The sequence below is a fragment of the Cervus canadensis genome, chromosome 13 (genome assembly GCF_019320065.1).
Source record: "Cervus canadensis isolate Bull #8, Minnesota chromosome 13, ASM1932006v1, whole genome shotgun sequence".
NCBI classification, from domain to species: Eukaryota; Metazoa; Chordata; class Mammalia; order Artiodactyla; family Cervidae; genus Cervus; species Cervus canadensis.
In genome coordinates this window covers 59,004,962-59,032,479 of record NC_057398.1, presented here as the reverse complement: position 1 = coordinate 59,032,479, position 27,518 = coordinate 59,004,962, and the positions used below count along the sequence as shown (strand labels likewise).

At 37.3% G+C, this 27,518-nt stretch overlaps 1 protein-coding gene across 1 annotated transcript in view; it reads right to left on the bottom strand.

Moving 5' to 3' along the window:
• USH2A (usherin) overlaps nt 1-27,518 on the bottom strand; it is an 893,901-nt gene that overhangs the window by 653,744 nt on the left and 212,639 nt on the right. Inside the window, exons 16-19 of the mRNA XM_043484771.1 lie at nt 17,316-17,474; nt 5,862-6,356; nt 4,582-4,851; nt 2,828-2,997 (exon numbers count right to left, since the gene is read on the bottom strand). Coding sequence (XP_043340706.1) covers nt 2,828-2,997; nt 4,582-4,851; nt 5,862-6,356; nt 17,316-17,474 — 1,094 coding nt within the window. The remainder of the gene's footprint in view (nt 1-2,827; nt 2,998-4,581; nt 4,852-5,861; nt 6,357-17,315; nt 17,475-27,518) is intronic.

The window sequence follows — 27,518 nt, the reverse complement described above, 5'->3', positions numbered from 1 at the left end:
AATGTAAAAAAAAATTTGACTGTGCCACTTGTGATTTAATTTTCTTGAATATATGATGGAATACTTGCAGGAGAGGGTACAAGAAAGAAAATAAAGTGACATGTCTATATTCTGATTTTAATTCTGCCACACACACAAGAAAGACTTTAAACAAATAAAGGGGACTTCCTTGGTGGTTCAGTGGTTAGAAGCCATCTGCCATTGCAAGAGATAGGGTTCGATCCCTGGTCCCAGAAGATCCCACATGCTGCGGAGCAGCTAAGCCCATGCACCTCAACTACTAAAGCTTCTGCTCCAGAGCCCAGGGACTGCAACTACTGAGCCAGGGTGTACGTTACTGAAGCCCACGTTCTGCAACAAGAAGAGTCACTGCAACGAGCTTTTTAAGCTCCACATGAACTACAGATGAGCAGAAACTGTTTTTGCATTTAACCAATTAGTGAAATCTCGAGCACAGAGATGTGAGATATGCCTAGTAATTGGTAAAAATGGAATCAAAACAAGTTGATTTCTGGGACATGTTTTATAAACTATGCTGTTTTTTTTTAAATTTTACTTTCTTGGAATAGAATATTATAATATGAGTAATAGCCAGAAGGCATAATATGCTGTGTCCAGACCCCATGACCACAATTCTGATGAGCCAGACATCCTGGAATGTGAAGTCAAGTGGGCCTTAGGAAGCATCACTACAAAGCTAGGGGAGGGGATGGAATTTCAGTTGAGCTATTTCAAATCCTAAAAGATGATGCTGTGGAAGTGCTGTACTCAATTTGGAAAATTTGGAAAAACTTAACAGTGGCCAGAGGACTGGAAAAGGTCAGTTTTCATTCAATCCCAAAGAAAGGCAATGTCAAAGAATGCTCAAACTACTGCACAATTGCACTCATCTCACATGCTAGCAAAGTAATGCTCAAAATTCTCGAAGTCAGGCTTCAGCAGTACATGAATCATGAACTTCCAGATGTTCAGGCTGGATTTAGAAAAGGCAGAAGAACCAGAGATCAAATTGCCAACATCCTTTAGATCATTGAAAAAGCAAGATAATTCCAGAAAAACATCTATTTCTGCTTTATTGATTATGCCAAAGCCTTTGACTGTGCAGATAACAACAAACTGGAAAATTCTTCAAGAGATGGGAATACCAGACCACCTGACCTGCCTCCTGAGAAATCTGGATGCAGGTCAAGAAGTAACAGTTAGAACTGGACATGGAACAACAGACTTGTTCCAAATAGGAAAAGGAGTACATCTAGGCTGTATATTGTCACCTGTCATTTAACTTATATGCAGAGTACATCATGAGAAATGCTGGACTGCATGAAGCACAAGCTGGATCAAGATTGGGGGGATAAATATCAATAACCTCAGATATGCAGATGATACCAAACTTATGGCAGAAAGTGAAGATGAACTAAAGAGCTTCTTGATGAAAGTGAAACAGAAGAGTGAAAGATTTGGCTTAAAACTCAACATTCAGAAAACTAAGATCATGGCATCTAGTCTCATCACTTCATAGCAAATAGATGGGGAAACAATGACGGACTATTTTGGGGGGCTCCAAAATCACTGCAGATGGTGATTGCAGCCATGAAATTAAAAGACGCTTGCTCCTTGGGAGAAAAGTTATGACCAACCTAGACAGCATATTAAAAGCAAAGACATTACTTTGCCAACAAAGGTCCATCTAGTCAAAGCAATGGTTTTTCCAGTAGTCACGTATGGATGTAAGAGTTTGACTATAAAGAAAGTTGAGGGCTGAAGAATTGATGCTTTTGAATTGTGGTGTTGAAGAAGACTCTTGAGAGTCCCTTGGACTGCAAGGAGATCCAACCAGTCCATCCTAAAGGAAATCAGTCCTGAATATTCATTGGCAGAACGGATGCTGAAGCTGAAACTCCAATACTTTGGCCACCTGATGCAAAGAACTGACTGATCTGAAAAGACCCTGATGCTGGGAAAGATTGAGGGCAGGAGGAGAAGGGGACAACAGAGAATGAGATGGTTGGATGGCATCACTGACTCAATGGACATGAGTTTGAGTAAACTCCAGGAACTGGTGATGGACAGGGAGGCCTGACATGCTGCAGTCCATGGGGTTGCAAAGAGTTGCACACGACTGTAAGACTGAACTGACCTTTGTGCTGATAAAAAGGACACTGGCCACACCATATCATGGAGAGTAAGAAGAGCTTCTCATCTTCCAGGATTGTTATACATATCATGATTTAGTATGTGTACAAAGTAAAGCCTCAGTAACTGTTACCTATGATCATTATTCTCATTACTGCTGACTGGAGATGACCCACTAGTAAGCAATATGTCACTACATATCCTAAACCATGAAATGTTCATAATCTTTGCTATAAGCTGTAAATAAACTGCCATCCCTCAGAAAGTTTTCTTAGGAATTTGAAATATACAAATGTACATATAAAATGTTATTATCAATGTTATTTGCATTTCCAAAAGAACTCATACAATATACATATCAATTGATTGTGCATTGCTTGAATCATTATTGTGTACATTAACAATACAATAGTACACAGCTACTGAATGTCATCCTCTTGAAAGATACTTGAGGATATATGCTAAGTAGAAAAAGCAGACTTCATGAAACAAAATTATACCCAGATTATTTCCATTTATACTAGAAAAAAAAATAAGTGATATATTTAGACCCTTGTATACATAATATTAAGAAAAAATTCCCCATATAAGGATTGTATAGGTGAAAATTCTGCCAGAATTCTGCAAATGCAGAAACTCTAAAAACAAAGACATAATCCAATTCTAGAAGGACATGAACTGGAAGTAACAGTACCTGTGGCAGCACCACTGGATGAGACCACTGAGCTGACTGTTCAGAAATCACACTGATGTTGTACCCCACAACTTTTCCTCTTGTTACACTGTCCGGAGGCATCTTCCAGGACACATTGAGCGAGTAAGGAGACAGTGCGCAGACTGAAGGCGGCATCACAAATACAGGCGCTGTTAACGACGACGACAGTAACAGCCAAAACAGTGAACGTCACATGAACAGTTTTCAAGCTGAAATCACAAGTCTATCCTATTAAGAATTTCAGAAACATCACATTCCTTACATAATACTCTAATTTTAAAAATCAAAGAATATGCTGGTATGTATATAAAAAACTACTCACTTAAAAAAATACATCTTCAAGCATGTTCTCTACCTCACATTACTAACAAAGATATTTTCCATTTACAAAATAAAAATAGGAATTGACCTGTGTTCATAAAGAAAACTAGTAGGTAATGGGGGAGGAAATCATAAATTATATGAAGTCTTTAAAAGGAAAAACCACAAAACAGAATATGTCTCAGTCCACAAACTTTAGAACAATGCCTGGTGACATATTGGATTTCTTATATACACAAGTATTTCACTGAACTTCTTGGAGAATATTACTCTTTAGAAAGAGGAAAATTGAAAATGTTCTAAGTAACCCTAAAGAAATTTGAAAAGTTTTCAATAAATCTTGATAGAAATGTTCAGGGATGTACATACATACATTCTCTACCTACCATCCTTGAGATCTTAATATAGATTTTAAATGTGCTAACCAAAGGTGTATTATCAAAGGACCTCATCACACTTTCATTAGCCAGTGACCCATATGATTATGAGGGTCCAGTATTGCTATTTCATCCATTACTTTTCTTTTCTGACCTTGATTTTCCCCTTCCAGAGTGCCATGGCTCATCACTTGTGCTATCATGGCACTATTATTTGGCCAAGATGGCTGGAAGCCACTTAAGAGATGCTCAAGCACAATGGGCATTTTATTTATGAAATGATTCCCTTGGACATCAAACCTGAAGTTCCCCTTACCCTTCACAATCCTAACATATCCCATTTAAATCGGCACTTGGGTCTTTTTGGATATCTATAGCTTCAAAGCATAGCAAAAGTGTATTTTTTTTTGTTAAGGGCTCATGAAACTTGAAGTGTTTATAATATAAAGAATGAGGTGGAGGATTAAAAATATCTCACTTGCTTTAGTAATGATAGCTTAGAAAAATTAAAACTTTTCACCATCCTTCCTTACCATACTGCTTATAAACACACTTGTGAATTATAAATTTTGATGTCTGGGATTATATTTTCAGGGCCAGTTTAGTACCTGAACTATTTGTTTTAGAAAAATAAAGAAAAACAAAAACAGATTTATGAAACTGGCAACAGTTATCTTTTTCATTGAACATAAATTATATCAAATTTGGAGCAAGACGGGACATATGGCCAACCCACTTCAGGACTGGAAACCAATTGCTATTTTTGATAAATGTTCCCAAAAGACTATGACTATAGTTTGGTCATTTTCTCCCTTGAGGTAATAGCTAAAACATTAAATTTTCCCTAAAACTTACGGCAAGAACTTTATGACTTTGAATTATATATGCAACCAATCCAGGTATTCAATATTTCCTTGGCTTATGCAAGTTTATTAACTCTTCCTTTTCCAGTGTAGTTAGTACTGATGACTTAAATTTAAGGAGATAGTTTCATTCAGGTGTTTTCAAAGTAGAGTTCAAAGCACTGATCTTCACCTGATTCTCCCGTTCTTCCTGTGGTCCAAGCAGAAGACACGCTCCCAGCCATGTTCGCAGCTAAGACTCTAAACTTGTACTTGGTATACGGCTCCAAGCCAGTGATGACCGTGCTTGTTTCTGGAGGTTCTAGAGCATTTTCATTGGCTGACTCTGCAAGTGAGTGAGGACTGAGCCAGCCACTGCTCTGAAAAACTTGACTTTCTGCTGACCTTGTTTCTCCACTAGACTTCAGTCTTTTCATATACAGTTCATATCTTATAATTATGCCTAGAAAAGTGAAACAGTGAACAAAGATGACATATTAGACAAATGGCCTATTTTATTGATGGTGTGAGGTTAAATTATTTGAAGAGTCTTTGCTTTCATTGTTCTGACTCAATTACCTGTCCATTTCCTTGGTAATATAGATGATAGGTACTTCTAAAAAAACAAAAACTCATAGCTACATGAAAGTATGAAATATTACTAAAAAGCATATTCATGGAAAATGAAAAACAAATGTAAAATGCACAAACACAAAATAATTATAACTTATGATAGGTAAATTCAGTATTTTTCAGAATGATTGATTATAATTTCTACTAAGAATGGCTATTTGTTTTTGGAAATTTGATCAATGTGTAAATTTTCAAATTTGGGGATTTAAATTTTATTATCTACTTAATATAAACCTTATTTACATAAATATTAGAATATTATAGTTTATTTATACCTACTTTAATCAAGCATCTTAAAAATTCCAAGAAAAAAGCTTTTGCCATATATGTACATGATATTAAATTATTAAAAATCTATGAATGTATGCTGGCCTGTATAACCAAAGGTTCAATTATATGAGCACAAAAATTAACTTAATGGAGTTGGCTAGCCTATATACATATTTTTTGTATTATTTCATATCTTTTTCTTGCTTAAAAGAAAATTTACTACTTATGGGTGCCCTAACTTGTGACACAGTCAAATATAATGCATTTCCTAAGTGAGTTTCTAATTAGAAACATCATTTGTGTTATGGCAGATGTCATTAAGAGCAAAGATAATATTAGCCTTTTAGGGGACAATTTAAATGAGTGGAATTTGTTATCAGATTAAGGAAATACATTTATTTTACTAACCAGGACAAATAGTATCTTATATCTTCAGAAACTGTTTCCCAATTACAACATCCTGCAAGTTATAAAAACAAAAACAGTTGCCGGAATCTTACTGAAAATTCCAAATATCCAGATTCACCTCCTTCTACCCAAAAATGGGAAATCTAGGCCTTGAATTCCTACCATTTGGTTCCATTGGTGGAGCCCATTGTACGTGAAGCTCTGTGGAGCTGATCTTCCGCACCTTGGGTGGACCCAGCCTTCTGGGAGCTGCCTGGGCCGTGGTCACTGTCAAAGGGGTGCTGTGTAAACAGCCCCCGCTAGTACACGCCTGCAGAGCAAAACGGTACTTGGTGAATGGAAGCAGATTCCAGACGGTGGCGGTGGTCTCGGGGCCTTCATAGGGAGAGCAGGGCTGGACACCATGTAGAGGAGCACAGGACAAAACATATTTCTCAATGGGACCAGAACGATCGGAAGGTGAAGCCCAGGTAAGTGTCACAGAGTCTGAGCTAACAGGACTAACATAACTTAAATTCAAACTTCCCACTGGGGCCCCTGGTTTCGTCCTGTAGGTGACAGCCGCGCTTCGTGTTGAACCATGCACGCTGCTGCTCACGATGTAATAGGAATACGAGGTATATGGCACCAGGGCAGTGTCTAAGAAGTACTGAATACCTGAAATTAAAAGAACAAGAGAAGAAAAAGAAGATTTATATTCCACAAGCAGGTAGGGAATCATTTCCAATTGTTTTTCTATTATGTAACATAACTATCAATACATAACCACAACAATCTACTCTTTTGAATAAGAATATGGTTCATATTTTTTAAAACTGAGATAAAGCAAACACTGGTTATTTTTATTGTGTAGTATAATGTAAGAAAAGTGCCTTTTGTAATGATGCATTCTTAGAAGCTTAAAGTCTTGTTTTGTTCTTTACATGACACAGTATCCTTTTTATGGCATCCTTGCAGTTCTCTGAAACAGAAATAACTATATTTCTTATTGGAGTAGGAAATGGCAACCCACTCTGGTATTCTCGCCTGGGAAATCCCATGAAGAGAGTAGCCAGTGGGCTACAGTCAATGGGGTCACAAAGAGTTGGACACGACTCAGCACGCATGCACACAAGTTTATATATACTTAATCAGACTTAATTAGATACTGATACATGAGATCAACAGCAAGCAAACTACTGCGACAGCCATGTCTGTCCCTACCCAACATCTTGACTAGGACCTTTCCTGAATTTATAACCCATGGAAACTAAAATTATAGATGACTATTGTTGCTTTAATCTGCTATTTTGTAGAGACACTTTTTAATTTATCAGCAATGAAGAATTCACACATGAAAGATTTGAAGAGAGAAGGAGGTAGAAAAAGGAGGTACTAATAAAAGAAAAAAAAATTATGGGGAGTGGACACAATCAGACACATGCCTGGAACTTTCCATCCCCTAAGGGACAGACAGTGTACAGCAGGATTCTGAGGCTCACAAATGTCTAATCCCTCCTGCTCATGTGTGGGGGAAGGGGAGGAAAGGTTCATCATACAGAGGTCACCCATATTAGAGGGAGGATGTGGCACTATTTAAGTGCTAAAAGAAAAATAGTTCACTGTGTAAAGTGTCATTTTGCTTTGTTTCCTGAGTGATGAGGATGTTGGGTTGAGTGTGTGATTTGACCTTCTATGACTGGGACAAGGTGACGCTCCAAGCTTGGGTGGATCAAAGGTTGGATGGAGAATGTGGAAACCAATCCCAGTGAGCTCTCAGCAATAGCTGGAGACCACAGGAGGATGAGATAGCAAGGTACTCATGAGGACCCAAGCAAAATAAGGATGAAGGCATGCTCCCTAGCTTCATGCATCAGATGTCACTAGAGTTACATGAGCATCACCTCTTAAATGAGCCAGCATCCTCTGATATCTCTGCAAATGCAAAGGACCAGAGGGAAGCTGTCCCTCCCCCCAGCACCATCATGATGGTTGGGGAAAGGGAATAATTGAAGACTGAATAAGAATGACTTCTACAGACTGAATATAGTATATTGCCCAAGTTCAGATAGTAGGAACAGAATACACAAGGTGATGCTTTAAGAAGGGGGGCCTTTGAAAAATGATGAGGTCATGAGGGTGGAGTCCACAAATGGGATTAGTTATGAAAGAAAAATCCGGAAAAATTCCTTGTTCCTTTCACCATGTCAAGACACAGGGAGGAGCTGGCAGACTGCAAACCCAAAGAGACCCTTCATTACAACCCAACCATGCTGACACCCTGACCTTGAATTCCAGCCTCCAGAACACTGGGAAATAAATTTCTGTGGTTTAGAAGCCACTCTGTCTGTGGTGGAAAATTGGATTAAAGATTTACTGAGCATGGCCCCACCCATTAGAACAAGACCCAGTTTCCCCCTCAGTCAGTCTCTGCCATCAGGAAGCTTCCATAAGCCTCTTATCCTTCTCCATCAGAGGGCAGACAGACTGAAAACCACAATCACAGAAAACTAACCAATCTGATCACACAGACCACAGCCTTGTCTAACTCAATGAAACTATGAGCTATGCTGTGTAGGGCTACCCAAGATAGACAGGTCATGGTGGAGAGTTCTGACAAACCATGGACAACTGGAGAAGGGAATGGCAAACCACTTCAGTATTCTTGCCTTGAGAACCCCATGAACAGTATAAAAAGGGAAAAAGATAGGATACTGAAAGATGAACTCCCCAGATCGGTAGGTGCCCAGTATGCTACCAGAGATCGGTGGAGAAATAACTCCAGAAAGAATGAAAAGATGGAGCCAAACCAAAAACAACACCCAGTTGTGGATATTACTGGTGATGGAAGTAAAGCCCGATGCTGTAAAGAGCAATATTGCATAGGAACCTGGAATGTTAGGTCCATGAATCAAGGCAAATTGGAAGTGGTCAAACAGGAGATGGCAAGAGTGAATGTTGACATTTTAGGCATCAGCGAACTAAAATGGACTGGAATGGGTGAATTTAACTCAGATGACCATTACATCTACTACTGTGGGCAAGAATCCCTTAGAAGAAATGGAGTAGCCATCATAGTCAATAAAAGAGTCCAAAATGCAGTACTTGGATGCAATCTCAAAAATGACAGAATGATCTCTGTTGGTTTCCAAGGCAAACCATTCAATATCACAGTAATCCAAGTCTATGCCCCGACCAGTAATGCTGAAGAAGCTGAAGTTGAACAGTTCTATGAAGACCTACAAGATCTTCTAGAACTAACACCCAAAAAAGATGTCCTTTTCATTATAGGGGACTGGAATGCAAAAGTAGGAAGTTAAGAAATACCTGGAGAAACAGGCAAATTTGACCTTGCAGTACAGAATGAAGCAGGGCAAAGGCTAACACAGTTTTGCCAAGAGAACACACTGGTCATAGCAACACCCTCTTCCAACAACACAAGAGAAGACTCTACACATGGACATCACCAGATGGTCAACACCAAAATCAGATTGATTATATTCTTTGCAGCCGAAGATGGAGAAGCTCTATACAGTCAGCAAAAACAAGACTGGGAGCTGACTGTGTCTCAGATCATGAACTGTTTATAGCCAAGTTAAGACTTAAATTGAAAAAGTAGGGAAAACCACTAGACCATTCAGGTATGACCTAAATCAAATCCCTTATGACTATACAGTGGAAGTGACAAGCAGACTCAAGGGATTAGATCTGATAGAGTGCCTGAAGAACTATGGACAGAGGTTCATGACATTGTAGAGGAGGCAGTGATCCAGACTATCCCCAAGAAAAAGAAATGCAAAGAGGCAAAGTGGTTGTCTGAGGAGGCCTTACAAACAGTTATGAAAAGAAGACAAGTGAAAGGCAAAGGAGAAAAGGAAAGATATACTCATTTGAATGCAGAGTTCCAAAGAATAGGAAGGAGAGATAAGAAAGCCTTCCTCAGTGATCAATGCAAAGAAATAGAGGAAAACAATAGAATGGGAAAGACTAGAGATCTCTTCAGGAAAATTAGAGATACCAAGAGAACTTTTCATGCAAAGATGGGCACAATAAAGGAGAGAAATGGTGTGGACCTAACAGAAGGAGAAGATATCAAGAAGAGGTGGCAAGAATACACAGAAGAACTATACAAAAAAGATCTTCATGACCCAGATAATCACCATGGTGTGATCACTCATCTAGAGCCAGACATCCTGGAATGTGAAGTCAAGTGGCCCTTAGGAAGCATCACTACAAACAAAGCTACAGGAGGTGATGGAATTCCAGTTGAGCTATTTCAAATATAAAAGATGATGCTGTGAAAGTGCTGCACTCAATATGCCAAAAAATTTGGAAAACTCAGCAGTGGCGACAGAATTGGAAAAGGTCAGTTTTCATTCCAGTCCTAAAGAAAGGCAATGCCAAAGAATGCTCAAACTACCGCACAATTGCACTCATCTCACACACTAGCAAAGTAATGCTCAAAATTCTCCAAGCCAGGTTTCAACAGTATGTGAACCATGAACTTCCAGATGTTCAAAGTGGATTTAGAAAAGGCAGAGGAACCAGAGGTCAAATTGCCAACATCTGCTGGTTCATCAAAAAAGCAAGAGAGTTCCAGAAAACATCTACTTCTGCTTTATTGATTATGCCAAAGCCTTTGACTATGTGGATCACAACAAACTGTGGAAAATTCTTCAAGAGATGGGAATACCAGACCACCTGACCTGCCTCCTGAGAAATCTGGATGCAGGTCAAGAAGCAACAGTTAGAACTGGACATGGAACAACAGACTTGTTTCAAATTGGGAAAGGAGTACGTCAAGGCTGTATATTGTCATCTTGCTTATTTAACTTACATGCAGAGTAAATCACGAGAAATGGTGGACTGGATGAAACACAAGCTGGAATCAAGATTGGCGAGAGAAATATCAATAACCTCAGATATGCAGATGACACCACACTTATGGCAGAACATGAAGAACAACTACAGAGGATCTTGATGAAAGTGAGAGGAGAGTGAGAAAGGTGGCTTAAAGCTCAACATTCAGAAAACTAAGATCATGGCGTCTGGTCCCATCACTTCATGGCAAACAGATGGGGAAACAGTGGAAACAGTGACAGATTTCATTTTGGGGGGCTCCAAAATTGCTGCAGATAGTGACTATGTTATGAAATTAAAAGACTCTTGCTCCTTGGAAGAAAAGTTATGACCAACCTAGACAGGCATATTAAAAAGCAGAGACATTACTTTGTCATTAGAGGTCCATCTAGTTAAAACTATGGTTTTTCCAGTAGTCATATATGGATGTGAGAGTTGGACTATAAAGAAAGCAGAGTGCCAAAGTATTGATGCTTTTGAATTGTGGTGTTGGAAAAGACTCTTGAGAGGCCCTTGGTCTTCAAGGAGATCCAACCAGTTCATCCTAAAGGAAATCAGTCCTGAATATTCATTGGAAGGACTGATGTTGAAGCTGAAACTCCAATACTTTGGCCATCTGATGCAAAGAACTGACTCATTGGAAAATACCCTAATGCTGGGAAAGATTGAAGGTGTGAGAAGAAGGGGATGACAGAGGATGAGTTGGCTGGATAGGATCACTGACTCAATGGACATGAGTTTGAGTAAACTCTGGGAGTTGGTGATGGACAGGGAAGCCTCACGTGCTGCAGTCCACCGGGTCACAAAGAGTTGGACACAACTTAGCGAACTGAACTGAACTGAACGGCCTGTGGTATTTTGTTACAGCAGCCTGAATATACTAAGACAGTGAACATCTATCTGAGTGAAGGGTAATTCTGATACTCTGTTCCATATGTCACTGCAAATTCTTCATGAAAATATATATATTAGACCAGAGTTCAATCAGGTCACAGAACACACAGTGTAACCTAAACAAGGAAAGTTGAATTCAAAGTATGATTGATTACACAAGGGTGTTACCTACTGAGGAGACCAGAAATCTCTAATGAATGCAGAAGAGAAGAGATGGAAAAGTCACTACTCCCAAGACTGAGGCAGAGCACCCAGGGAAGGAAAAGAACCCAGAGAGTTGAGACCTGGGATGAGACCAGACTTTGTTAAAGAAGATGCAGCCATAGCCCACTTGATGGTGAAATTTGCTGAGGTTCCAGGAAGGCAGAACTCCTTTGGTACTTGGTCTCTAGTAATTGAGTTGCTCCACCACAGAACTTACTGGAAAAAAACTTACTGGCAGAGTCCCAAGGAAAGCTTCCCATGATAAGGGGCTGTACCAGAGAATTCACTGGAAAGTCACCATCTACAGTGGTAGGGGAAGGTGCCATCTGAGCACCAGCAGAATTTACTGGGACTGCCATGTGCTATTTTCCTGAGTTTACCTTGTAGAACTCATTCTTATGAGGCCCGCATGTAGGGAAGTTGCCCTTTGGGGTCCTCAGGGGAAGCTGCCCACGGCTGCTGCTGTGTGGCTGAACATCACCTTCAGAGAGTAATACACAGCACAACCAGGAAAAGAAACCTCCAGCTTCCTCAGGGTACCTTCCTACAGCCTCCACTGATAGAATTCAACATCATCCCAGCGAGTAAAGGAGAAATGTTTATAGGTTCCAGTTCCACTATCACAAAGCAGGCAATGAAGAACAGCTTTGTAACCAAGAGGGAAGAACTTAATAACTTGCACAAGTATACAGTAAGAAATGTTTTATGAGACATGACTGTTAGCCAGATTCCTAGCAAACATTTCCTTGGGAAGCCTGTAAAATGATGCATTTGCTATTTATAATAGGAAATGTTTAAAGTAGAATTTCTTCATGAGTTATATTATTCTAATATTACATTAATATGATGTTATGTAGTTATTTTAAGCAAAAGTGATGAAGCCCAAACAGCAACATGAGGAAAAAAAAAAAAAAGGAAATGTAATAGTGCATAGGCTTGTTATGAAAAATAAACTGGAGTACGTATTTTCCCTCCCAGAAATTTTCCAAAATGAAATTACTTTTTGCATTAAAATGCTGGAATTGAGAGGCTTTAATTTTTGCTCTTTTAAATTTTCTTAATTGGATATACTACACTTATAATAAAAACTTAAGCTAAGCTAAGTCACTTCAGTCGTGTCCGACTCAGCGACCCCATGGATTGCAGCCTACCAGGCTCCTCCGTCCATGGGATTTTCCAGGCAAGAGTACTGGAGTGGGGTGCCATTGCCTTCTCTGAATAAAAATTTACACGCACTCAAATCAAAATCAGGTGTTTAGACAAACTACTGCACAAAATCATCAGCAATTTCTCTTTAGAGATGCACTGGGTCATGATCTTGACTGATCCCACCCCCGTGAGTGGCATCACGCACTAGGGCTACACGGAACTCTGCAAGTTTCCTGAATTAACCCTATTTTTTTCAGCCTTCATGCCTTGTCATATGCAACTTCTTCCATGAGACTAATTCTTCCTCTACTGCAGTATCTGCATAATTCAGCTCATGTCACCTGCTTTTCAGAAATTTACAGTGGTTTTCAATCACTGTCTTTGCCCTTACAAAGCATGGTTGCTTTTTATTCCTCCTCTGCTTATAAGATACTTATACATTCTCTAAGATACTTAAAGTATACTTATATACATACTTATATAAGATACTTATACATTCTTCACTTATAAGATACTCAGAAATATTCTAAAAATATTTAATACTATTTTGAGTCAATTCTAGTTCAATATTTAATACACTGCATTGTAATTTTGGTTTATTTATCTATGTCTCTTTTCAATAATGTGAACTATTCCTTCCAGCCTTGTATTTCTAGTCATTGATACTATTGCTGGTATGCAGTAAGCAAAGAACAAAGTATAATTGAATGAACAAGCCTTCATATATATATGAACTATTTTTTTCTAGGAAGTAGTATTAAAAAGCCTTATAATAAAGACTCTTGATTTTCATCTTCTGTTCTGTTTTCCACCTTATCCCCTGCTTATATTTTCTGGGTTTGTTTGGTTGGTTGGTTGATTTCTCTCAGGAGTAACTGAATTCTCTTCCACTTATTACATTGATCCCTTGATATAGTGTGGAATAATAAATGATAAAGATGTTAAAGGTAGAAATGAAATCCTAGAGTTCACTAAGATACAGTGTTGTCTAAAACTCTCCATTTAAACTATGTTATGTCCCTAGTGATGTAGGCGATGGTCACATGCAGAAATAATCTTCCTCTAGTTTCCCTGTGGAAACACTACCCTAGAGTAACAATTAAGGACCATTCGCCCCACTCATGGTGTCCCGAAGGAGGAAAGATTTAATTGATTGTGAATTCGGGAGGGAAAAAAAAACAAAGTATGCTTAATCAACTCATTGATTTCTTTTTTTTCTTTTCTAATCTGTCTTCCCACAGAAGTTATAGTCTCCAATCTGGCTTCTCTTGGTAATAAAGAAGACTCTTATTTTTCATTTCCATCTTATCGATGGAATTCTTATGTCTAGTTTGCCTTTAGTTTGAAATTCAAGTAGGAAAAACTGATTTAATAACCGCCACCTAAAACTTCAGAACAATCAAAAGCATGCTATGTCCTATGAGAGCTGTTCTCTTCACCACTGCATGCTAAGCTGGTTCAGTCATGTCTGACTCTTTGCAACCCCAAGGACTGTAGCCCACCAGGCTCCTCTGTGCATGGGATTCTCCAGGCAAGAATACTGGAGTGGGCTGCCATGCCCTCCTCCAGGGGATCTTCCCTACCCAGGGAACAAACCCATGTCTCTTATGTGTCCTGCATTGGCAGGCAGGTTCTTTACCACTAGCGCCACCTGGGAAGCCCTCCCTTCTTCACTATGGCACATAAAATACCAGTTGGCAACCCTGATTGATGCTGCAGGGGAGATAAATAATATTAAAAGTGCTGATTATGTACAATTCCCAATGTATGAACTTTATCCCTACATCTTTCCCTTCTACTCTTGAAAACTAATGAGGATGCAAAAACAAGTGAAATGTTACTTAGGGAAATCACTGACTATACCTTAACTTCCTTTAAAAAAATTATTTATAAACTTTAAAATGATTTCATCTTTATTAGCAGGTGTTATTAAGAACTAATAATTTCCAAGTTCTAAAGATGAACATATCAGTGTGTTATGATCTTAGGGTGGCAACTACCACTTTGGAGAATCCCACAGTGCATCAGGCCAGCTAGGAAAAGTTTTATTCTAACAAGGAATTCTATAATAGTCTCAACCAAATGGTCAAACTTGCTTGGAAGACGACACTATTAATTTTCTTTGAAAAGTTCAGTGATTCTCCACCTATAATTCCAAATGCCTTTATTTAACCCAAAGATTTGTGTTCATCCGACTGAATATAAGTACTGTTTCCTCTTCATATTACACGTGCTATCCACACACTGGAAACAGAGTGATAAACATGAGGGTATTATTAGAATGATACAATGTTCTGACAACATTAACCAATTGTTCTTACTGTTCAAATGCCATCAGGCAGATAATTTTCACATCATTAATTATAGTCATTGTCAAGAAATGCCAGAAGCAGCATTTTTTAATGAAAGATAAGGATTTAAGAAATAATACCTTGTTTAATGGGATTATATAAATGTCTGATTAGTCAATAAGCACACATTATATTAAAAAAAACTGTTATTTAGATTCTATATTAGTGCAATCATGTAAAAGAGCCAGAGTGTGGTGTTCACATGCAATGTTCTATAAAATATTGATATATGGAAAACAGAGTGACCCTAATTCAAAACTGTAGAATTAATCCAACCAGTGGTACTGTCATCTTCTAAATCACTTTCAATATTAGTATAAGCCTCTCTTCTCCTATCACAAAAGCTTAAGTTTCAGGACACCTGGATCATGCTGATATTTGGAAGAAAATAAACATCCTAGTAGCAGGTTTTTGGGATGCTCTGCCAACATGGCAGATGTAGACAGATGTTCATTTCCGTTTGCAATCTGCATCGTGAAGTTCAGAATTTCCATTAACTTCAAAGAAGACTTGGAATACTGAAGCTATACTTAGAGATAACACAAAGTACTGGGTGTAATAATGTAAGTCATACCGAACTGGGTGCAAAGTGTAACCGACTGCAACATATATAAGATAAAAATGTATGCTATGCAAAAGTTGTAATGCCAATCTATGTGTCAAAACAAGGTATCTTCCTAATCATTTTGAGGAAGATTGTGGAACTTCAGTGTTTCTTTATACTTTTCTAACTAATTATGCATGTTAAACAAGAATTTGGAAAATTGGGTCTTATATAAAGAGAATGAAATAGCAACCTGAATTGGAATAAATGTTTCAGTATCACTTAAAACTAGTTTCCTAAAATAGCTTGTAGCTAAACATAATGGAAGCAAACCTCAGAGAAGACAGAGTTAGAAGAATGTAAAAATCTCTAAGTCTTCTTCTGCTTTTAGGGAAACAGTATCTAAAATATCTGAGTATAATTTTTTTAAAGATAATGGGTCTCTATAGTTTGATTTCTACAAGATCCTTTAAAATTCATACAAGTTACAGGTGCAAAGATAATCTTCATGGTTTGTTCATATCCTTCCCCTCTCAATTTCATTTCAGTGTTGCTGGGTTCTACCTCTGTGAAAATGGCAATGTATGCATAAATTTAAGCTATTTGCTTTCATGTTAACACTCTCTTTTCCCTTTTAGAGAAGTTCACTCTTCAACCTGAGAATTTAAAATTTGAAATGCAGAAATATTAGAATAATATTTCTATAATAACAGAAATATTTCTATAAAATAACAAATATTTGATAAATTTTCTACAATCCTTATACACAGAGAAAACTACACATCAGTTTGTTGTATTTTATGTTTTTAATTAAATGTATATAATTGACAGGTTATTTTTCATATCTTTTGGTTATCAATAGATCACAATATGTTACTCTGAAAAACATGCCTCTGCCTCTAGACTGAAGGGTATAATTGATGTTTGATTTTACTACTGAATTAACCTATTGGGTTGGCTAAAAGATTCATTTAGTTTTTTCTATAAGATCTTAACCCAATACCTTAAACTGTATGTCATGGATATTTTCTATTCACTGATAAGTAAACTAAGACAGCATTTTATAGGTAACCATATTCTACAATTTACTTAATAATGTACCAGATTCTATCATGCCATGTACCATAATTTACTGAAAGTTTTCTGAGTGTCTGACTTTTCCTAATATTTTGCTACTACAGATAGTGGAGCTTTGGAAGTATTTTGTGATTTGCTATCTACTTATGATTTCATTTGAAATAAATTTTCTAAAGTAGGTTTGTTGAGTCAAATGGTTTACAAAAGAGTAAGGATTCTTACATATTTTAACAAGTTGTCCCACGTGAAAAGTCATACCAGCAAACTCACACAGATAGCCCAGCAGTTTATGTAAGTTCTAGCTTCTCCATATCCTCATTAGTGCTGTAAAGGGTATTTTTTTTTCATCTTTGAGGCTTTGATAAGCATTCATGACTTATCAAATAATAAGCATCTCATTTTCACTGGGTTTCTTTGACTACTGTGAGATCTGTGATTCTCTCTCCGCTGAAACACTCCCTGCTAAACAACAGCATTTCTCCTCAATGTCAAGGAACTTAACTAATGTATCAATTCTCAGAATATTTTATCTTTCCAACACCAAAGCTTGAGACTCACTGTATGGGTATTGATCTTCAACTGTGTAGATTTCAAAACCGTCCCTGAATAAACTGTAAGTAAGCTGGTGGGCATTTGGAGAATCAGGTGGACTCCAGGAGAGATTGATAGCAGAAGAACTTTGAACTTGTCCTCTGGGTGGAGGTTGCTGGGATGGAGCTAAATTACAATGAAGAGAGCATGTATTAGCAAAGGCAATCAATAATGACACAAGTAAACTGAAGTAACATACCCAGTAGAGAGGTCTTTCTGATTCAAGATTACTTTATCAAGAAGACATGTGGTTTACCAAGACATTAATAAACAAAGGGCATACATCATGTGTTCTCTAAAACAAAGCTTTTTATCTATAAATATAAAACACATTTGTAGGTCAACACAGCTGACATAAATACGGTTGGGGAAAAACCACAAAAGTTTACATTAAGCACTTACTTTTACTGAAGCATCATTGACGTATCATTTCAGATGTATAACATAGTGATTTGATGCTTGTTTATATTATGTACCATATAGAGTTATTACAGTATTATTAACTATATCCCCTTTGTTGTACATTACATCCCCGTGACTTATTTTGTAATAAGAAGTTTGTACATATTAACCCCCTTCATCTATTTCACCCATTCCCTTACCCTTATCCCCACCCTACTCCTTTGGCAGCCACTAGTTTATTCTGTGTCTGTTAGTCTGTATCTGCTTTATTTGTTCATTTTTTAAGATTCCTCATATAAATGAAAACATACAGTATCTTACTCTTCTTTCTTTGAATTTTTTTGAGAAATCATCCAAAGATGCATATTTATTTTCTACTTAATTAATTTAAAAGTTGGCGTAAATTATATTGAAACTTGAAATTTAAGTCATATAATTTTTAGACTTTTAAGAGAAAGCTTTCCATTCCATTAAGCACAATGTCTCATCAAGCTCCACAGAGCACAGTGTGAAAGAATAAAAGTTAGTGATACAAATAGCTATGGATGCTAAGGATGTTAGTCTAAACATTAGCAAGAAACAATTTAAATGTACTACATGAACACACAAAGTACCTGTTAGAGGTGCCATGACTGCTTTTAACACCTGTTAAAAATGCTGGGATCGTAACATAGAAAACAGCTTATGGTTACCAAAGGGGAAGCAGGGGGCAGTGGGGCGTTAAGGGATAAATTGTGAGTTTGGGATTAAAAGATACATACTACTATATATAAAACAGATAACAAGGACCTATTGCTTAGCACAGGAAACTATATTCAGTATCTTGTAATAATCTATAATGGGAAAAATCTGAAAAATAATAAACACCCACACATATATATAACTGAATCATTTTGTTGTACACCTGAAACTAACACAACATTGTAACAACTATACTTCAATTTAAAAATGCTGTGATTGTTAGAGATTATATGATTGCTTCCATTAGGAATGTAACAGCATTCATCTCATGATTTTAGTGATATCTTTATAGTATATAAATATATTTTATGAACACTTTGTTTCTTATCACTGTGTATTTTTTCTTAGTCTCTGTATTTTGAAGAGTAAGTCTACATTTTTCTCCAGAATATAAAAAGGTGAAGGAGAAAAAACAATATCTAGCTATATTTCAAGGGCAATCAACCACCAGTTTATTTATCCCTTTCTGGTTTAAGATACATAAGCCTTCATCCATTAGGGAAGCATAACCTAATCAGATTTTCTCATTAAAGAAGATAACAAAGTCACACGTTACCATTATTTTATTTTTAAAACCATTACTTTTTCTGTTGAAAAAAACTAAATCATGAATCAAATAATTATCAGTATTTTTATATGAAATATCTACAGTCACTAGGTGATAATCAATGTTTCAGAAGACAAGAGTGCACTCACATGATTTAATAAAGATCTAAAACTATTTTCAAATGGGTGGGCAGAGGGTAAAGAAATTAAAAGGCATGGAGCAGTACTCTGGGAAGTTACAGCAAAGCTCTTTTACTCTTTATGTCATAGGCCAAGACCAACCCCAGGTTCAGTGATTCATGAGAAACTCATTCACTCATCTTCAGTCCCACCCTTGGGTAAGATTTATTACAGAGGAAGGATACAGATTACAGTCAACATAGGGTAAAGGCACACAGGGGAAGCCAAGCACAAGCTTCCTGTCACACAGGATGTGTTTAATTCCCCCAGCAAGACATGAACACACACATGAAATGTTGCCAACCAGGGAAGTTGATTAGAAACTCCGCACCCAGGGTTCATACAGAAACCGTTTGTGATAGGCAGCCTCTATCTCCCACATACCATAATTTCAGACTCCCAGAAGGAAAGCAGGTGTTAAGCAAAAACCATGTCATTTATGCAAAATTTAAGGGAGAGTGAGCCACTCGACAATTCTGAGGATGGTGGGAAATGTTAAAAATCCAAGTTCCCAGATGGCCGCCAAATGCCAACTTTGTAAGCAAATCTTTCTGAAGATAAGCATTCAAGCCTGCTATGTCAGCTTTTCCTACACTTCTACCCAGCTCAAAGGGGCACAGCTCTCAGGGACACAGAGGGATGTGAGAAGAGCATCATTTGACCCCTCAGTGAAGGGCAGCACCAGCTCAAGGCCACTCCTATACCCAGTCAGGGGGCTAGGGATTAAATATTCTGACTCCCCTTTCTCCCAGCCCTCTTCCAGATGACTGGAAGGTTCCTACTTGCAGCTGAAGCCAACTGAAAGTCATGGAGCAAGGGAACCTGCTGATACGGATCACCAAATCTTAGGGGACCGAGTACAGTTAGAGGTATAGAGTAGCAATGTTAAGTCATCCTACACAGCAGGCAAGGACTCCCAAAGAGCTAATTCATTGGTACTCATATACTCCACTTTAAAGCCATGCTACAGATGAATAATAACATTTTAAGAAAGTATATCAAGACCACTGAATTTGAAATGTGTAAAATTCCATATCTTATACATAGGCTCCCTAAAGACAGTGTCTCCAGACCTATAGTAGATGATATTGATGTCATATTTTTGAGGAAAAATATTCAACATAGATACATTGTCATTCTTCCTCTTTTATCTATTTTGTGGTGGTTGGGGGGGCGGGGGGGTTCATTGTTATGTTGGGCTTCCCTGGTAGCTCAGCTGGTAAAGAATCTGCCTGCAATGCAGGAGATTCCTGTTTGATTCCTGGGTTGGGAAGATCCCCTGGAAAAGGGAACATCTACTCAATCCAGTATTCTGGCCTGGAGAATTCCATGAACTCTAAAGTCCATGGGGTTGCAAAGAGTTGGACACGACTGAGCAACTTTCACTAGCACTTTTCACATTGTTATGCTAAAATTCCAACTGTCTGTATACCTATTTAGATATAGGACAAGAGTATTAACAATCTCAAAATGACACACCAAAAGAGAATTATTTCCAAATAGCACCTTATATATTTTAATTCAAAGACATGCCATATTTTAATACAGTCACTTTGGTTGGTTTAATACTGACAGCACATCTGAACTTTCAGTGAATTTAATTTAAGGCTCTAAATCCAATTTTTCTTGGTGGAACTTCAAAAACTCATAAACTGTCTCATCTACAGTACTCTCAGAGAGCCTTGTAATCCATGGCAACATAATATTTTTTAGAGACTATTAGTGATTACATCTAAAACTCTGCATGCTCTCAGGAACACAAAAGATTTCAGAGTTAGAGCAATCAAAACTGACCTTCAGACTATTTTCTAAGATAGCAAAACACTATCTTAGTGTTTTGTGGGATGACTGAAACAAAGATATTTCAGTTCCATGTCAAAGGGTGTAGAAAATGATTTGCATTGCATGAAAATTTCTTGGCAATATACACAATCACACACATATATATACACCTGGGCTCTTTCAAATGTTTAAATTTCATTACTTTTTAGGACCATCTCTAACAACAATCTTGTCTGACTTCACAGTATAAATGAATAGTGTTTGTTGGACATTTAAATGAGAATTTTCAAAGACCTGAGGTTTAGATAGTTCAATACCACTCTAAGAAAAATTATTTGGAAATCCTGGGCATGAGATGACTTAAACCCACTTTTATGTGCTGAAAGTAGGATTCTAAGAAAATGATCATACACTCATTAATCAAAATAGCAAAGAATGTCATTTGTATATAGACTCTCTTTTAAGGAAGGAAAGTATAATATTGTGACTACATCTATCAGTTGGGGACTATATCCCAGCTTTGGGACTTTGGTAACTGTATGATTATAGCCAAATTTTAGTCGGATGCTCTGCACCTTTCCTCATTTATAATAAGAACATAATAATTTCTACCTCTGAGGGCCAAAGCAACTATTATAAATATGTTCTAAAAATTAAAGGAAACTATGGTAATTATAAAGCCTCTTGATGAAAGTGAAAGAGGAGAGTGAAAAAGTTGGCTTAAAGCTCAACATTCAGAAAACTAAGATCATGGCATCCGGTCCCATCACCTCATGGGAAATAGATGGGGAGTCAGTGGAAACTGTCAGATTTTATTTTGGGGGGCTCCAAAATCACTGCAGATGGTGACTGCAGCCATGAAATTCAAAGATGCTTACTCCTTGGAAGGAAAGTTATGACCAACCTAGATAGCATATTAAAAAGCAGAGACATTACTTGGCCAACAAAGGTCCAGGCTATGGTTTTTCCAGTGGTCATGTATGGATGTGAGAGTTGGACTATAAAGAAAGCTGAGCCCCGAAGAATTGATGCTTTTGGACTGTGGTGTTGGAGAAGACTCTTGAGAGTCCCTTGGACTGCAAGGAGATCCAACCAGTCCATCCTAAAGGAGATCAGTCCTGGGTGTTCATTGGAAGGACTGATGCTGAAGCTGAAACTCCAGTACTTTGGTCACCTCATGCGAAGAGTTGACTCATTGGAAAAGACCCTGATGCTGGGAGGGATTGGGGGCAGGAGGAGAAGGGGGTGACAGAGGATGAGATGGCTGGATGGCATCACCAACTCGATGGGCATGAGTTTGAGTAAACTCCAGGAGTTGGTGATGGACAGGGAGGCCTGGCATGCTGTGATTCATGGGGTTGCAAAGAGTTGGACACGACTGAGTGACTGAATTGAACTGAACTGAACTGATGATAATCATGTTTCAATAAAAAGGAAATTTCAATAGAGAAACGGAATGCATAAAAACACCAAAACCCAGATGAACAACTGAACTATAACTGAAATGGAAAGTTCTCTAAAGAGGGCTCAGTGGCAGATTTTAAACGAAAGAAGAAAAAAATCAGAAGAAAAAGAGGGAAAAAGGCTTCCATGGTCCTCTAGTGGGTAAGACTCCATGCTTCCAATGCAGGAGGCCCAGGTTTGATTCTTGGTCAAAGAACTAAATCCCACATGCCACAACTGAGAGCTTGCATCTCACAACTAATGATCCCGTGTGCTGCAAAAGAGACTGAAGATCCTATATGCTGCAACTAATACCCAGCAAGACAAATAAATATTAACACAAGAATCAGTAAACTTGACACAAAGCAACAAACAGAACTTAAAAGATACACCAATATGACTTATCCAATCCAAATAACAAAGAAAAAAATGAACAAAAGTGAAAAGAGCCTCAGAGACCTGAGAGAAAATGTCAGATATACCATGGGCCAGTATATGTGCGATAGGAATGAACCACAAAAGAGAGAAAAGACACAGAAAGGAGAAAAAAGATTTGAAGAAATATTGGCTCAAACTTTTCAAATTCCATGTAAAACACTTATCTCCAGTTCCAAAAAGCACAATGAATCCAAGCAGGATACACACAAAGTGATTCAGACCTCAACACAGCACAATCAAACTTGAGAAGGACAAAGACGAAATCTTGAAAGCAGCAAGAGAAAAATGATTCATACACAACCAAAGGAAAATACAACTAAAGGCTTACAGAAACAATGGATGCCAGAATGTAGTAAAATGACATATAAAGTCCTAAAAGCAAAAAAAAAAAGTTGGTACCAAGAATTCTCTATCTAGAACAAACTACTCATCAAAAATAAGATAAAATAAAGGTATTCTCCAGTATTTTTTTAAAAAACAAAGAAAATTCATTGTTAGCAATTTGGCCCTACAAAACCTAGAAATACTGGATACAGATTGAAAATAATAAAGCAATCCATCAAGCTAAAAGGAAATGATAAAGAGAGTATATTGAATCATGTGAAGATAGAAAAAAACATGGGAAGTAGTACCTATGTGTGTAAATTATGTGGATAACTATTGAAGTTGGTTCTAATTTCAAGACTAAAGCTACAGTAATCAAAACAACATGGCATAAGAAGAGACAAAAGGATAAATGGACTAGGAGAGAGAACTTAGTATGATCAATTGACTTTCTTACATGGTAATATATAAATAACAAAATGTACCATTTTAGCCATGTTTAGAGTATGTGTTAGAGGTATTAAGTACATTTAGAATGTTGTGTAACCACTCTGCTATTCATGTCTAACACTTTTAAATTATCCTAAACAGAAACTCTGTACCCATTAAACAACTTTTCATTCCCCTTGCACAGCCTCTTTACTTTCGATATGTATATCATGTGTGTGCTCAGTCATGTCCAACTTTGTAGCCTCCTGGGCTGTAGCCCGCCAGGCTCCTCTGTCCATAGGACTTTCCAGGCAAGAATACTGAAGTGGGTTGCCATGTCCTCCTCCAGGGGATCTTCCCAACCCAGGGATCGAACCCACATCTCTGGTGTCTCCTGCATTGGCAGATGGGTTTTTTTACCAGTAGCACCACCTGGGAAGCCCTGTGTATGTGTATGAATTTGCCTATTCTAGGTATCTCATATAAATGCAATTATGTAATACTTTTTTTTCACTTGACTTATTCTGCTTAGCATAATATTTTCAAAGTTTAACCATGTTGTGCATGCTCAGTCACTAAGTTGTGTTTGACTCTTTGTGACGCCATGGACTGTAGAGCCCACCAGGCTCCTCTGTCCCTGGGAACCATATTAGAATATATATTAGCATTTCATTCATTTTTATGGATGAAAGATATTCAATTGTGTGTATATATCACATTTTTCTTATATACTTATCCTTTGATGGACACTGGTTTTTTCTGCCTTTTGAGTATTTGACTATTGTTACATAAATACTGGTATACATATATCTGCTTAAGTTACTGCTTTTAATTCTCAGGAGTATTTACTTAAGGGGAGAAATTGTTAGATTATATAGTAATTCTGTGTTTAACATTTTAGGAAGCATCAAACTATTTTCCACAATGACTCTACCATTTTACAGACCCACCAGCAATGCATAACTGTACCAATTTCTCTGTAGCCTTGCCAAACTTGTTATTTTACATATGTTGAGATGGGGCATCTAAGTGAGTATAAAGTGGTATCTCATTGTGGCTTTGATTTGCTTTCCCTAATAAGCAATGATATGGAGTATCTTTTCAAGTGTTTATTTACTGTATGTATATTTTCTTTCAAAAACGCCTATTCAAATCCTTTGTCCTTTTTAAAATTAAATTCTTCGGTTTTTGTTGTTGAGCTATAGCTCTTTAAATATTCTAGATACTAATCCCCTATCAGAAATTAATTTATATTATTTTCTCCCATTTTGTGAGTTGTCTTTTCACTCTCTTAATAGTGTATTTTGATGTCAAAATTTTGAATTTTGAAGAACTCAGATTTATCTTTTTCCTGTTTTTTTTCTATGACTTTTGTGTCATATCAAGGAAAACCTTACCAAATCTAAACTGATGAAGTTTTATCTTATGTTTCTCATATGGCTTTGGCTCTTAAGTTTAGGTCTTTGATCTACCATAAGTTAATTTTTATATATGGTGAAAGGTAAATGTTCAATTTCAATCTTTTGCATGTGAATAAGTTTCCCCAATATTATTTATTCAAAAGACTGCTCTTTATTCATTAAATGGTCTAAACACCCTTGTTTAAATCAACTGACCAGTATATAAGGGTTTATCTATGTGTCCACTAATCTATTTCTTTGGTCTATATATTTATATTTATGCCGTTACATTATTTTGATTACTGTAGATTTCTCATTATTTTGAAATCAGGAACTGTAAGTCCTCCAACATGAAAAGATATTCCAATTGTCTTCTTTTCCAAGATTGTTTTAGCCTTGAGATTTCATTTTAATTTAAGATGGGTTTTCCTATTGTTGCAAAAAAAATGCCATTGGGATTTTGATAGGAATTTGACTGACTCTGTAGACTGCTGGTGGTCTTGACATTTTAACGATATTAAATCTCCCAATCCACAATATGGAATGTCTTTCAATAATTTATGCCTTATTTAATTTTTTAGGAATGTTTTTATAGTTTTCAAGTGTTCAAGTCTTTCTTCTTCTTAAATTTATTACTAAGAATTGTATTCACTGTGATGCCACTGTAAACAGAATTGCTTTCTTAATTTCATTTTCTTTTGTTCATTGCTAGAAACACAACTGCTTTTAGGTATTGATCTTGTATCATGCAACTTTGCTAAATTTGTTTATTAGCTCTAGTAGCTTTCTTGTGGATGCTTTGGGATTTTCTCTATATAGGATATGTCATCTGCAAGCAGAGACAGCTTTACTTCTTTCAAATTTGTATGTCTTTTTATTTCTTTTTCTTGTCTATTTGTTCTGGTTAGAACTTCTAGTATAATGTTGCATAACAGCCACAAAAGTGGGCATCCTTGTAATATGCTTGATCTGAGTGGAAAAGCTATTAGTATTTTAATACAATACTATTGAATACTATTAATACTATTGAATACAATACTAATACATCAACATTCTGGGAATCAATGAACTAAAATGGGCTGGAATGGGTGAATTTAACTCAGGTGACCATTCTATCTACTACTGTGGGCAGGAATCCCTTAGAAGAAATGGAGTAGCCATCACAGTCAACAAGAGAGTCCAAAATGCAGTACTTGGATGCAATCCCAAAAACAACAGAATGATCTCTGTTTGTTTCCAAGACAAACCATTCAATATCATGGTAATCCAAGCCTATGTCCCGACCAGTAATGCTGAAGAAGCTGAACGGTTCTTTGAAGATTACAAGACATTTTAGAACTAACACCCAAAAAATATGTCTTTTTCATTATAGGGGACTGGAATGCAAAAGTAGGAAGTCAAGAAATACCTGGAGTAACAGGCAAATTTGGCCTTGGAGTACAGAATGCAGCAGGGCAAAGGCTAATAGAGTTTTGCCAAGAGAAGGCACTGGTCATAGAAAACACCCTCTTCCAAAAACACAAGAAAAGACTCTACACATGGACATCACCAGATGGCCAACACCGAAATCAGATTGATTATATTCTTTGCAGCCAAAGATGGAGAAGCTAACGCATATATATGGAATTTTAAAAGATGGTAACGATAACCCTATATGCAGGACAGAAAAAGAGACACAGATGTATAGAACAGACTTTTGGACTCTGTGGGAGAAGGCGAGGGTGGGATGATCTGAGAGAATAGCATTGAAACATGTATATTATCAAGTGTGAAACAGATCGCCAGCCCAGGTTGGATGCATGAGACAAGTGCTCAGGGCTGGTGCACTGGGAAGACCCAGAGGGATGGGATGCGGAGGGAGGTGGGAGGGGGGATCAGGATGGGGAACACATGTAAATCCATGGCTGATTCATGTCAATGTATGGCAAAAACCACTACAATATTGTAAAGTAATTAGCCTCCAACTAATAAAAATAAATGAAAAACAAAGCAAACAAACAAACAAACAAAAAAAGATGAAGAAGCTCTATACAGTCAGCAAAAACAAGACCAGGAGCAGACTGTGGCTCAGATCATGAACTCCTTCTTGGAAAATTCAGACTTAAATTGAAGAAAGTGGGGAAAAGCACTAAACCATTCAGGTACGACCTAAATCATTTCCCTTATGATTATACAGTGGAAGTGAGAAATATATCTAAGCGACTAGATCTGATAGAGTGCCTGATGAATTATGGACAGAGATTCATGACATTGTACAGGAGACAGGGATCAAGACCATCCCCAAGAAAAAGAAATACAAAAAAGCAAAATGGCTGTCTGAGGAGGTCTTACAATTAGCTGTGAAAAGAAGAGAAGCAAAAAGCAAAGGAGGAAAGGAAAGAATTAAGCACCTGAATGCAGAATTCTAAAGAATAGCAAGGAGAGATAAGAAAGTCTTCCTCAGTGATCACTGCAAAGAAATAGAGGAAAACAATAGAATGGGAAA